At 51.0% G+C, this 13,200-nt stretch overlaps 1 protein-coding gene across 1 annotated transcript; it reads left to right on the forward strand.

The window, feature by feature from the left end:
- Positions 1–2,503: 2,503 nt before the first annotated feature.
- On the forward strand, positions 2,504–11,047 carry MARCH2 (membrane-associated ring finger (C3HC4) 2, E3 ubiquitin protein ligase). Its single transcript, XM_008583923.1, has 4 exons — positions 2,504–2,711; positions 5,713–5,908; positions 7,622–7,831; positions 10,437–11,047. The coding sequence occupies exons 1-4, from the start codon at positions 2,536–2,538 to the stop codon at positions 10,593–10,595; spliced, it is 741 nt and encodes a 246-aa protein (XP_008582145.1). The 5' UTR covers positions 2,504–2,535; the 3' UTR covers positions 10,596–11,047.
- Positions 11,048–13,200: the final 2,153 nt, after the last annotated feature.

The following is a 13,200-nucleotide window of genomic DNA, read 5'->3' on the forward strand; positions in this document are numbered from 1 at the left end:
AAAATAAAATAAAATAAAATAAGAAACACAAAAAAACAATGAATGCAGCAACTCTGTACGAGACATGGGGCCCAAGTACTGGGGATGGTGGGGATTGAGTCTGACAGGGTCCTTCCTTTGCAGAGCTCATTAAAAAGTAGGAAGCCAGACACATTTAAGTGGATGAACAAATAGAGGGGCAAGGGTTGGAGAGTTAGCTCAGTTGGTTAGAGCATGGCCTTGTAACCCCAAGGTCAAGGGTTCGGTTCCCCTTCCTGGCTAGCTTTCCAAAAGAAAAAAAGAATTCAAATAGAGGAGCACATGCTCTGAGGAGAGCAATGTGGACACCAATGTCACGTTAGCCAGACTGCTCAGGGAAGGCTTCTCCAGGAGGTGACCTTTGAACGGGACACTTATAACAACTGTTTAGAGTTCAGTGAGATGATGAACATATATGCAGATTGCTTGGCATGGCACCTGGTCCTTCAAAAACAGTGGCTACTATTATCATTTTGGCGATTTGCAGACCTTGCGTTAGAAGATTTGCCAGTGTTTTTTTTTTTTAATTGTTTTACCTGATAGTAAAAGAAAGTGCAGAACTTAATATTCAGGAGCTGTGATGATTCTTCTAATGCCCAGTTATTTGCAAAGAAATGTTGAGACCATTCTCAAAGAGCCAGGAAGAATGGACTCCCCTCCACCTACATTCACTTGGAGAGCCCAGAGGCTTCCCCACTCACATCAGAGCTGTAAGTTCTGGTTGCAGGAGCTCAGGAGGGACAGCAGCATCCAAACATGGCAGGCAGGCCTGGCCACTGCTCTGTGCACCCTATCTTAGGCGTGCAGCCTTCCTCTTGGGCTCCTCCTGCCTTTGGCCCATACTTGCTTAATGGCCCAACTGTGGAGTCTCAGAAGCACATATTAGGCTGGGAGAACTTCTGGCCAAGCTGTTCAGAGGGCATCGAGCCATCTGTATACCATGCTGGTGTAAAAAGTTAGTCAATGACTTATACCACTTTCCTCCCTGCCCTGGGTCTCAGATTTTGACTGGCGGGTGTTGGCAGGAGCTGACTTGAGGTGGGGGGTGGGTACTTCAGTGAGTGCCTGCTGCCTCCCTTGCTTGGAATTTCTGAACACTAGAGGGGCTTCCAGGAGCTCTGGACCATAGCTCCTGGAGACAAAAGCCTGGGGGTTGGACAAGTTGGGGACAGAGATTTTTGGCTCCAGGGCACCTGTATTGGCTTCAGGGAGACCTGTACAGAGGCCTCTGTTACTTTCATGAAACTGTCATCAGAGGGCCGGCCCATGGCTCACTTGGGAGAGTGCGGTGCTGATAACACCAAGTCCACATGTTCAGATCCCTATATAGGATGGCCGGTTAGCTCACTTGGGAGGGCGTGGTGCTGACAACACCAAGCCAAGGATTAAGATCCCCTTACTGGGCATCTTTAAAAAAAAAAAAAAAAAGTCTCATTGGGATCAGGAAGCCCTACTCCATTTCTCATTGGTTGGCTCTGGGATGGAGGATGATGTCGTCTAGGGTTCCTTTTTGCTGGTCAGAAGATAGAAGAGGGGCCAGCCTGTGGCTCACTCGGGAGAGTGCGGTGCTGATAACACCAAAGCCACGGGTTCGGATCCCATATAGGGATGGCCGGTTAGCTCACTGGGTGAGCACGGTGCTGACAACACCAAGTCAAGGGTTAAGATCCCCTTACCGTTCATCTTTTTAAAATTAAAAAAAAAAAAAGAAGAAGATAGAAGAGGGCAGAACCCTTCTGAAGTCACCCAGAGCAGACTTCAGAATTGCTGCCTAAGGCTCCAGATGTCTCCTATAGCCTCCCCTTGGGGACAGAGGCATGACTCAGAGCAGCTGGTCCGGTGGGGACAGAGGCTGCCACCGTCCTCCCCAGCCCATGCTACTTCCTTGATGGCCTGAGGTATCAAGGAGCGCACAGCCCTTACAGCCCTTCGAGAGGCTATAAACCAGAAGGGCCAAGGTGACTCACCATTCCCATCTGCGGGGTCAAATTTCTAGCTCAGTTCTGCTCCACTCAAAGGTGGACTTGCATGCTCTGAGCCTGGCTCCCCGCAGGAATCCAATCCTTGGAGGACAAGTCTCTAGGTGGATGGCAGGCATGGGACGGATCTGGCCCTTGAAAGCACCGTGTACAGGGCCTGGCACACAGTAGGTGCTCAGTAAATGTCAGGTGCTATTACCATATCTGCAAAGGTGATGTTGGAAGGTGGGGCCGGATCTGGCTTTCCTTAGGAGAGTAAGAGATAATATAACCTGAGCCCCTGCTGTGGGCCATGCTCGGGCTGAGTGGTGTGTAGCATCCTATTGAGTCCTCACAGCCGCCCACAAAGCCCATTTTACAGATTAGACAAACTGAGGTGCAGAGAGCTTTGCTGATGGTCCCTAGAGCCTTGACAAGAGGGGACTCAAACCCCAGTCCATCAGCTCACTAACCTTGCCCTTAACCTCCATCCTGGCCTCTCCCCAGGCTCCTGGGACCATGGGCCTTGGGCCCTGAGGATACGGGGCTCCCTGTGGCCATGACGACGGGTGACTGCTGCCACCTCCCTGGCTCCCTGTGCGACTGCTCTGGCAGCCCCGCCTTCTCCAAGATCGTGGAGGCCACAGGCCTTGGGCCACCCCAGTACGTGGCACAGGTGACTTCGAGAGATGGCCGGCTCCTCTCGACCGTCATTCGGGCCTTGGACACCCCTAGGTGAGAAGTGAATGGGCGAGTGTCCTAACCTGGCCTTTGCCCCTTTTCTCTCTGGGCTGAGTCATTTCTTCCCAGTCTGGGGTCAGAAGTCCAACTATCCTGAGAGGCCAGATGGGTTACTTACTATGTCAGAGAAAGGGGCCCAGACAGTAATCACCATGTGGAAACAGAGGCCCAGGCTGGCCACATCTGATTCTTCAGGAAAAGCCAAAATTCCACATTATTATGTGAAATCCAAAGGTCAAAATGTTGGCAAGCAAGTCATGATTTGGAGGGGCAGTGTAGGGAGTAGTTAAAAGCGCAGGCTGCGAGGGCTGGCCAGTTAGCTCAGTTGGTTAGAGTGCATGGTTGATAACACCAAAGTCAAGTGCTCAGATCCCTGTACTGGCCAGCCACCAAAAACTTTTTTTTGAAAAGTGGACTCACTGTGTCCAGGCTCAAATCATGAGTGGACACCTCTCTCTTTCCCAGAGTGACTTGGGACAAGTTTCTTTATCACTATCTCTGAAATGGGGACTACCTTTCCTCAGTGGGTTATTTTGAGATACTAATGTCATGGTCCTCATGAAGTGCCTGCAAGGGGCTTCACCACCTCGTAATCAGTCAGTCAAACTATTTATAACTTGGTGTTGGGCTGGCTGATTAGCTCAGTTGGTTGGAGGGCAGTGTTATAACACCAAGGTCAAGTGTTCAGATCCCCGAACCCACAAGCCACCAAAAAAACAAACAAACCCCAAAACAAAAACAACTTTGTGTTGGCCTTCCATGGCTTCGAAGGAGACCTTGCTTCCTGGGGGCACTTGGTAGAGACCTCGGCAGGGACTAGGTGGGGTGGAGAGTTCTGGACTCTGAAACCTGCAGAGGTTGAAGAGGAAGGCACAGGAGGTGTCTCCAGGGCCCAGGACAGTCCACAAAGGCTCAGGCTCAGAGCCAGCATCTGGGGCCCCTCTGCCCCCTGAGCCTTCAGCTCTCTGCCAACCAGGTTGTGAATAAGCCCAGTCCCTTCTGGTAGCTTCCTTGAGCACTTCTGCCTCCCTAGCCCTTCCACCTGGCCTCCCCCCTGCCACCCTCTTCACTGGGGCTCCCATTTCCTTCTTTGCTTACCTTTTCTTTTTTTTCCTTGCTCCTGGAGTGTTCTCTGGGCAGCCCCACTGGGGTCTGCAGACGTTTCCTCCCTCCGCCCACCCCATTTCCTTCTCATCTGTACTCTTTGCATGATTTCCCTGCCAGAATTTCAGGAGCAGAGCCCCTTTCTCTGGTGTGTCATCTGCAGGAGGCAGTGTAGCAACATGGCCCAGGGTGCTCAGGCCCTGAAGCAAGACTTCCCAGGCTTTAATCATGGCTTCGCGGACTAGTAGCTGTGCAAGTTTGCACCAACAAGTTTACCCTTCATGCCTCAGTTTCCCCCTCTATAAAATGTGGGCAAAAATAGCACCTTCCTCACAGGCTCATTGTGAGAATGGGATAAATGAGTCCAGATGAAGCGCTGAGAACAGGGCCTGGTACATAATAAGTGCTCAATAAGTTTGAAGTTTTGTGTTTATTCTCCCTTCTTTGAATTTGGTCTTCTGACCTTTCCCAGCGTTTCTCAGAGCAAACTCCAAACTGATAGGGCTCTTCCTCAAGGTTCTCGTCATCTCCATTTCCCTGAGTTGGCTTCTGGAGCAGGAGGGACTCCTTTCGTGTGTGTGTGTGTGTGTGTGTGTGTGTGTGTGTGTGTGTGTGTGTGTGTGTAAACAGAAAGGACCCAGGCATGCCCTTTTGACATTATAGGAGAAAATAGCAGTCCAGGGACAGGACTGACAAGAAAGCAGACATGAGCCGTCTGTTGGGCTCTTTTTGAATCATTTGAGTAAAGGACAGAAAACAAGTTATTTCCAGGAGGTTATCTGGAAAACAGCTTTCCTGCTCAGCCTCTTTTGTGTGTCCCAGCCTCTGCTTTCTGGGCAGAAATGTTTGGAAAACAATGACTCATGTTCTGGACAGCCTCTGGGCCCACCAAGGCCACACCCCCTGCCTCCTGAGCTGCCCCAGGAAGGACCCATTATCCCCGGAGACTGGGCTAGGGCGTAGACTTTCCCAAGGCGGCTTTCTGCAGGTGCTTTTTATGTCTGTTTTCCCATCTCGCGCACGGAGGAGCAGGTGAGCAATTCTCTCTGGCTGCACAGGTTTCTCAGGCAGCCTGGCCTTCAGGTGCAGCTAGATCCAGGGCATCGATGATGTCCTTAAGAATCCGCCTTTCCCTATCTCTTGGCTCTGCTTTCCTCTGTGTTGGCACCACTCACAGGCTCCACATGGAGACCAGGCAGTTGCCAGCAGCTGCAGGCTGACATCACCCTTGCCGCCGGCAATTCTGGTGTTTAGGGGGGAAAAAAGAATTTCAGGAATTGATTCCCAGTGGCTCTGATTGCATCACACAACCCTTCCCTGAGTCAGTCCCCTTACCAGGGGTGTATGGTGTTCTGATCAGTCAGGCCTGAGGTCATCAGGGGTGTGGTCAGTTTTGCCTAGTCCTTGAGAACGAAGAGTTGAGAGTGGGGTGGTTGCCCAGGACAATCAGGGTGAAATTGTAGGAAGAGGGGAGAGGACGTTGGGCAGGCACATATAAGAGGTGCTCACCCTGGGCCTAAAAGTGCCACAGGAGCCCTGGGGAGGGAGCACATCATCCCGCTTGTGGGTGTCTGGGAAGGCTTCTCACAGGAGAGGACATTTGGAGCTGGGCTTTGAAGGATGAATAGGAGTTCACCAAGTGGACAGCATGGGGGCAGCTGTGAGCTTGTGATCCAGCGGGTAGCATCACGGGTCCTATCTCTGTGTCCAGTGATGGTCCCTTCTGCCGGATCTGCCATGAGGGAGCAAACGGGGAGAGCTTGCTGTCTCGAGAGGACATTTGGAGCTGGGCTTTGAAGGATGAATAGGAGTTCACCAAGTGGACAGCATGGGGGCAACTGTGAGCTTGTGATCCAGCGGGTAGCATCACGGGTCCTATCTCTGTGTTCAGTGATGGTCCCTTCTGCCGGATCTGCCATGAGGGAGCAAACGGGGAGAGCTTGCTGTCTCCATGTGGCTGCACTGGCACGCTGGGCGCCGTGCACAAGAGCTGTCTGGAAAGGTGGCTTTCCTCGTCCAACACCAGCTACTGCGAGCTGTGCCACACGGAGTTTGCAGTGGAGAAGCAGCCCCGGCCCCTCACAGAGGTACCCTCAGGAGCCTGAGATGGGGATGGGCAGAGGGAGGAAGTCAAGTATAGGGGCCGGAGGTGGGAGCAGCCGTGGGGGATCTTGGTGGGCTGGAGAAGCGGCTTCTCTATAGGGTGGGCCTCCCTACTTGTCCTTGGAATAGATTCTGCTGATGGTGGGTGGGAGATCTGGCCTGAGATTCCAAACCTGCCAAACCCTTACTCCCTCCCTAATTTGATTTACTCTTTCCTTAACAAATAATTTTTGAGCACCCCCAGTGTGCCCAGCACTCTGTTAGGCGCTGGGGACCTAGCCACCAACAAGACACATATGGCCAGTGCTCACGGAGATTGAAGTCCGGTAAATCAATGAAGCAGCTGGTTGCTGGGAGCAGTAGTGCTACGGGGGAAACGTTGCGGGGGGTGGGGATGTACCGGGCCACAACGTGGGGGTCAGGGAAGGCCTTGACAGGAGGTGAACCCCCAAGCCGTGACCTGAGTGATAAAAAGGAGCCAGCAATGCGAAGAACCTGGGCAAGGGTGGTCCTGGCATAGGGCACAGAGAGTGCAAAGGCCCTGAGGCCGGGAAGAGCTTGGTGTTCTCCAAGCCTGAGTGGCTGGAGTGGATCCAGTTAAAGGAGGGAGAGGGTGCCCCAAAAGGAGGTGGCAGTGGTCACTCCAGGCTTTGTGGGCTGTGCCCCAGTGGCTTAGACTTTAGCCTGTGTGTGATGGGTTGGGACTGAGACAGGGCATTTTAGGCATGGCAGGTGCCTCACTGCTGTTCCCCAGGTGGCCATCTGGATACTGCCAGCCCCTCCCTGCCTGGCCTGGCATGGGACAGCTGAGAGCTGCAGCATAGATGTCATTCAGTCGACCGAAGCATGAGGGGCAGAGGCCAGCCCCGAGGCTGGGGAGTGTTGCCCCAGAGCGGTCAGGGCCACAGTAGGGAGCCCAGGGGGACTGAGAGTCCCTGGAAAAACCTCTGTCCCACCTGGGAGGCAGACTGTAAGGAGAACAGTGGGAGAGAGATCCAACCCCGCCCTCCCCCCACCTTCGTCCTTGTGCTCTAGTCTCACGGGCCTCCTCCCCGCTGTACCTTGTCTAGGCCACACACTGCAACCTCAGGCCCTTTGCATCTGCAGTTCCTGCAGTCTAGAACACCATCTCCCCACTTCTTCACATGGCTCCTTCTTTTTTTTTTTTCCCTGTGGCTGGCTGGTACTGGGATCCAAACCCTTGACCTTGGTGTTACAACACCGTACTTTAACCAACTGAGCTAACTGGCCAGCCAACCTGGCTCCTTCTGCTCCTTCTGTTCTCCTCGAGGTCCCTCTTCAGCAAGGTCTTCCCCTTTCTGACCATTCACCCCATTTCATACTTCCCTTCCCCCTGCTAGCATCTGTCCTGATCACCAGAATTTCGTGGGTGGGAGGCAGTGTAGCCTAGCAGCTGAGGCCCTGGAGTAAGACTTCTTGGGTTCTGATCCTGGCTTTGTGGGCTACTAGCTGTATGAGTTTACACCAACAAATTAACCTCTCCATGTCTCTGTTTCCCCATCTGCAAAACGGTGGCAAAAGTACTCAGCACCTAGCAGGGCCTGGCTCATCACAGGCTCAATAAGTATTTGAAAGAAGGAAAAGATGGAGGGAGGCCCAGGTCTGGTGGTCCCTCACGCCACATCCCCTCAGCATCTCCCTGTTCCCCTTCTTTCTTCACATCCACTCCCTGGCAGTGGCTGAAGGACCCAGGGCCGCGGACAGAGAAGCGGACACTGTGCTGCGACATGGTGTGTTTCCTGTTTATCACGCCACTGGCTGCCATCTCAGGCTGGCTGTGCCTACGCGGGGCCCAGGACCACCTCCGGCTGCACAGCCGGCTGGAGGCCGTGGGGCTCATTGCTCTCACCATCGCCCTGTTCACCATCTATGTCCTCTGGACGCTGGTGAGTGGGGTCCCCAACTGGAAGCAGCAGCAGGCCAGGGGTTTGGTTAGGGACTTGCGGAGGTGGGGGGTGTACTAGTCCGTTTCTATTGCTTATAACAAAAATACTTGGAACTGGGTAATTTATAAAGAAAATGAAATTTATTGCTTACAGTTTCAGAGGCTGAGAAGTTCAAAGTCCAGGGAACACTTTTGATGAAGACCTTGGTGGTGGCAACTGTGACCCAGGGGTCTCACATGGTAGAAAGTGGTGAGGCAGAGAGAGACTGCCTCTTACACGCTCTCCTTTTAAAGTCCCCAGAACCACGCCCCTGACCACCATTATTAATCCATTCACTACTGCATGGTCCTACAATCTAATCCTACACCTTTCAATTACCACAATAGGATTTCCCACCCTCTTAACAGTCACAGTGGGGGTCAAGTTTCTAATACATAAAACTTGGGGGACCCAATTCATATCAGAGGGGCTCCCTGACTGCCTCTGCCTACGGCCCCAGCGGAAGCTCTCCCCGAAGCTCACCCTGCGTTTTGTGGAACTCCACATTCCAAGCATGACCAAAGTCTAAGGAAGCCCTGAGCCAGGTGTGAGCCTTGTGCTCTGAGGGTACCAGGGCACCTGATCACCAGTCCTGAGTGTTGTTTCAGGTTCCTGCAGACATTAGAACTATTGCCCAGAGAGAAAAAAATCCCCCACAGTCTCACCCATCAGACGTAACCACTGTCATCCCACGGTGGCAGAGTCCCCTCCCGAAGCAGTATTTTTCAGTGCGTCCACCAGCATATATACATATTTTTAAAAACATAAATAGGACGAAACCACAGGTACTATTTTGCAGTCTGCTTGTTTTCACTTTGCTAGTGTCCTTTAAAAAAAGGACAAAGGCAGGTACCCAGCAGTCATTCTTGTATGAGTGTACCATATTTATTTAACCAATCCCTTTTGACAGACACCAGGATTCGTTCCAGTGCGGTTTTTTTCTCCTCTTCCTTTTTTTTTTTTTTTTTTTTTTTTGCTGTTGTGAATAGTGCTTTGGGCACCACCTGTGTAAAGGTTCCCTAGGGGGCTGGCTGGTTAGAGCACAGCCCTGTAACACCCAGGTCAAGGATTCAGTTCCCAGTAGCAACTGCCAAAAAAACAAACAAATAAAAACCCCACAAGTTTCTTGGGAACTTGCTTGGTCAAATGGTATGAACCACTGAAAATTGGAAAAAAAAGCAAAACTAAAAGAAAAAAGGAATAAGAAAACAAAGGGTATGAGCCATTGACATTTATTTTTTATTTTTTGTAATAGAGCAGTTTTAGGTTCATAGCAAAATTGAGCAGAAAGTACAGAAAGTTTTTTTTTTTTGGAGGCTGGCCAGTGCAGGGATCTGAACCTGTGACCTTGGTGTTATAAGGCTGCGCTCTAACCAACTGAGCTAACCCAGCAGAAAGTACAGAGAGTTCTCATATATCACCCCCTGGCCCCCAACACGCACAGCCCATTATCAACATCCTGTACCAGAGTGGTCCACTTTTTACAATCAATGAACCTTTATCAATACATCATTATCCCTCCAAGTCCGTAGTTCACATTAGGGTCATTAGGGTTCACTCTTGGTGTTGTTCATTCTATGGGTTTTGACAAGTGTGTAATGACACATGTCCACTATGACAGTACCATACAAAGTATTTTCATTGCCCTAAACATCCTTCCTATTCCTCCTATTCATTCCTCTTTCCAACCCCTGGCAACCACTAATCTTATTATTGTTATTATTTTTAGGGTGACTGGTAAGGGGATCTTAACCCTTGACTTGGTGTTGTCAGCACCACGCTCTCCCAAGTGAGCGAACCGGCCATCCCTATATGGGATCCGAACCCGGGGCCTTGGTGTTATCAGCACCACACTCTCCCGAGTGACCCACGAGCCGGCCCCTACCACTAACCTTTTTATTGTCTCCATAGTTTAGCCTTTTCCAGTATGTCATAGAGTTGGAATCACATAGTGTGTAGCCTTTTCAGACTGGCTTCTTTCACTTGTTTCCTCTATGTCTTTTCATGTCTTGGTAGCTCATTTCTTTTTAGCGCAGAATAAGATTCCATTGTCTGGATGTGCCAGAGTTTATCCATTCACCTTCTGAAGGACATCTTGGTTGCTTTCAAGTTTTGGCAGTTGTATGACTAGTTGACCTTTATTCCTTCCAAGAAGTTTTATCACTCCCTTCCCACTAAAAGGTAGAAAAGGAGCCTCTCGTGGCTGGCTGCCTAGAGCATTTGGTTAGAGTGTGGTGTTGGTAACACCAAAGTCAAGGGTTCGGATCCCTGCTACCCACTAGCTGCCCCCAAAAAGAAAGGGAGCTCCTAGTTCCCCCTCACTCCCTGCTTCGGGGAGGGTCCCTCACCTTTGCAGGACTCTGAAAACTGGTAGGGAGTATCCCCACGACAGTGTGTGGGTAGGTTGTGCACACTGCATGAAAAATGCGCAGATGCTGGCTCTGCTTCTAGAAGCTTGAGCCCAGCTCTGGTTTGGACCAAGGGAGGTGGCATGGGGGACCCATTTTCTTTGGGGGTGGAGGCTGTCTCGGCTTTCCCATTCATCGCAGGACTGTTCCGTATGCAGGTCTCCTTCCGCTACCATTGCCAGCTGTACTCCGAGTGGAGAAGGACCAACCAGAAAGTGCGCCTGAAGATCAGGGACGTGGATGGCTCCGAAGGTCCCCAGCACTCCCCGCTGGCAGCTGGACTCCTGAAGAAGGTGGCAGAGGAGACGCCAGTATGAAGGCCTGACTGGCGGGCCCTGCGGTGGAGAAACCAGGGGAGCTGGCCATGCCCTGGAGTTTGGAAGGACGGAAACTTCCCGACCTTTCCTTCATGACCAGAATGCTTCTTAGGCCAAGAGACGCCAAGTGGAGCCTATTCTGTGATCCTGTGTGAATATATTTTCAGGTTTTTTGCACACTGTTGTACATGACAGGGACAGATGGACATGGTCCTGAGCTTCGGATGGAGCAGGCACCCTGATCTCATTCTGAGATCCATTTGGCACCTTCTGGGCCAGCAGCTGTGACCGGTGTGTCAAGGGCACCCTCAGGGCTGGAAGGTTCCAGCAAGCTTCTTGCGCTTCTCTGCATTTGTCAGGCTCCCTTTCCTGGCACCCTTGACTTTATGAAGTTGCACTGCGTCTCAACAGCTCACTCCCAAATGAATAAAAGGAGCACCTGCTGGACAAAATAGGCTTGTCAGTTATGTTTCTTAATGGAGGCCTCAAAATGAGGGACCACATGGAGGTAAAAAATAATCACTTAAGGGCTGGCCCATGGCTCACTCGGGAGAGTGTGTTGCTGATAATACCAAGGCCACGGGTTCGGATCCTGTATAGGGATGGCCGGTTAGCTCACTTGGGAGAGCGTGGTGCTGACAACACCAAGCCAAGGGTTAAGATCCCATTACCGGTCATCTTTAAAACAAAAAACAAAAAACAAAAAACAATCTCTTGGCTTATTTTGAGGGATCTGTTATGAACCCCATAGGAAAAAGCAGGTAGCAGGGTTATATAATAAATGATTTTTAAAATATATGTAAGAAGAACATTTTTTTTTTTTAAAAGATGACCGGTAATGGGATCTTAACCCTTGGCTTGGTGTTGTCAGCACCACGCTCTCCCAGTGAGCCACGGGCCGGCCCTTAAGAAGAACAGTTTTACTTTGCATCTACCATGGGCCACATACCAAGCCCTTTACACTTACTAATAACTAATGGTGTTAATGTCCACATCTATCAAGGGTCATCATGGAGGAGGCCTATTACTTTTTTTTTTAAAAAGATGACCGGTAAGGGGATCTTAACCCTTGACTTGGTGTTGTCAGCACCACGCTCAGCCAGTGAGCTAACCGGCCATCTCTATACAGGATCCGAACCCGTGGCCTTGGTGTTATGAGCACCACACAGGCCTTGGTGTTATGAGCACCGAGTGAGCCACAGGCTGGCCCGAGGAGGCCTATTTCTGAGCCTTCATGGTTATCCTCCTTGCTACTACCCTTGGGAAGAAGGAATGGTTATTACCTCCATTTTACAGGCAAGAAGACAGGCACAGGGCAGGGAAGCCTTTGTCTAAGGTCTCACAGCTGTAGGAAGTGGAATTGGGGTGAACCCAGGGTTGCACTGTCCCAGTGCTGAGTTTTGTGCCCCACCTTCCAGGAGGACTCAGGAAAGAAGCAGAATGTGGTCATGCTAATAACATCACTTACTTCTTTTTTTTTTTTTTTTTTTTTAAAAAATGACCGGTAAGGGGATCTCAACCCTTAGCTTGGTGTTGTCAGCACCACGCTCAGCCAGTGAGCAAACCGGCCATCCCTATATAGGATCCGAACCCATGGCCTTGGCGTCATCAGCACCGCACTCTCCTTAGTGAGCCACGGGGCCGGCCCAACATCACTTACTTCTTAAGCACTCTCTGCAAACCAAGGTTCATCAGCACCGCACTCTCCTGAGTGAGCCACGGGGCCGGCCCAACATCACTTACTTCTTAAGCACTCTCTGCAAACCAAGGTTGTTACATTTGAGGGCTCTTGGCATCTGCCTGCACTTGATGCTCAGAGCAGCCCTGAAAAGTGGGTTCTGGGGGTTTCTTATTAACCCTATTTACAGATGAGCAAACAGACTCAGCGGGGTGGGGGTCTCTTGCCCAAGGTCACACATGCCCGAAGGGACTAGCGCAGAGTCTGGCACTTCCTACTATTTTCTGCATGAATCCCTGTCTGGTACATAGCTCACCCACAGAAGAAAAACAACCCTTTCTGCTCTAACTGGAAGGGCAAGTGAAGCCAGTCTAGTCACGAGAGTACAGAGAACAGCAGACAGCAAAGATCCAGAGGCTGGAAGCTGCTTGGCCTGTAGGAACAGCAGCATGGAAGACCATGTGGCTGGAGCAGTGTGATTGAGGGACAGGGGTCAGAGAGATGCTCAGGGCCTCATAGGCCTCAGGTGATGGATGCACTGGTGGTTTGCAGAAACACAGGACCGCATCCAAGTGCATTAGTTCTTCTGGTTCTTGGGGACCTTCCTGTCCAGCTTGACTCCTTAAGTAGCCTGGCACCCACCTTTCCTCAGGCCAACTTTGGAGTGTGGTGACCCTGGAAATGATATAAAGATGCTTCAGGGCGTGCCATCAAGAAGAGGGAAAGCCGCTTCCTTTGCAAATCTCTTCTAGTACTCTAATCATTTTTTTGTCTTTAATAATCTCTATTTAGTAAATCTTTTCCAATACCTTAATCCTCTAAATCTTCCAGGAACCTCCAGACAGAACTTTCACTGTTCCTCTGTCCCAGTTCGGTTTACAGAAAGCTGGGAGTGACTAGGCCCGGGTGTGGGTGGGTGGGTGGGTG

This window comes from Galeopterus variegatus, unplaced genomic scaffold (assembly GCF_000696425.1).
Source record: "Galeopterus variegatus unplaced genomic scaffold, G_variegatus-3.0.2 Scaffold3085, whole genome shotgun sequence".
Classification (NCBI taxonomy): domain Eukaryota; kingdom Metazoa; phylum Chordata; class Mammalia; order Dermoptera; family Cynocephalidae; genus Galeopterus; species Galeopterus variegatus.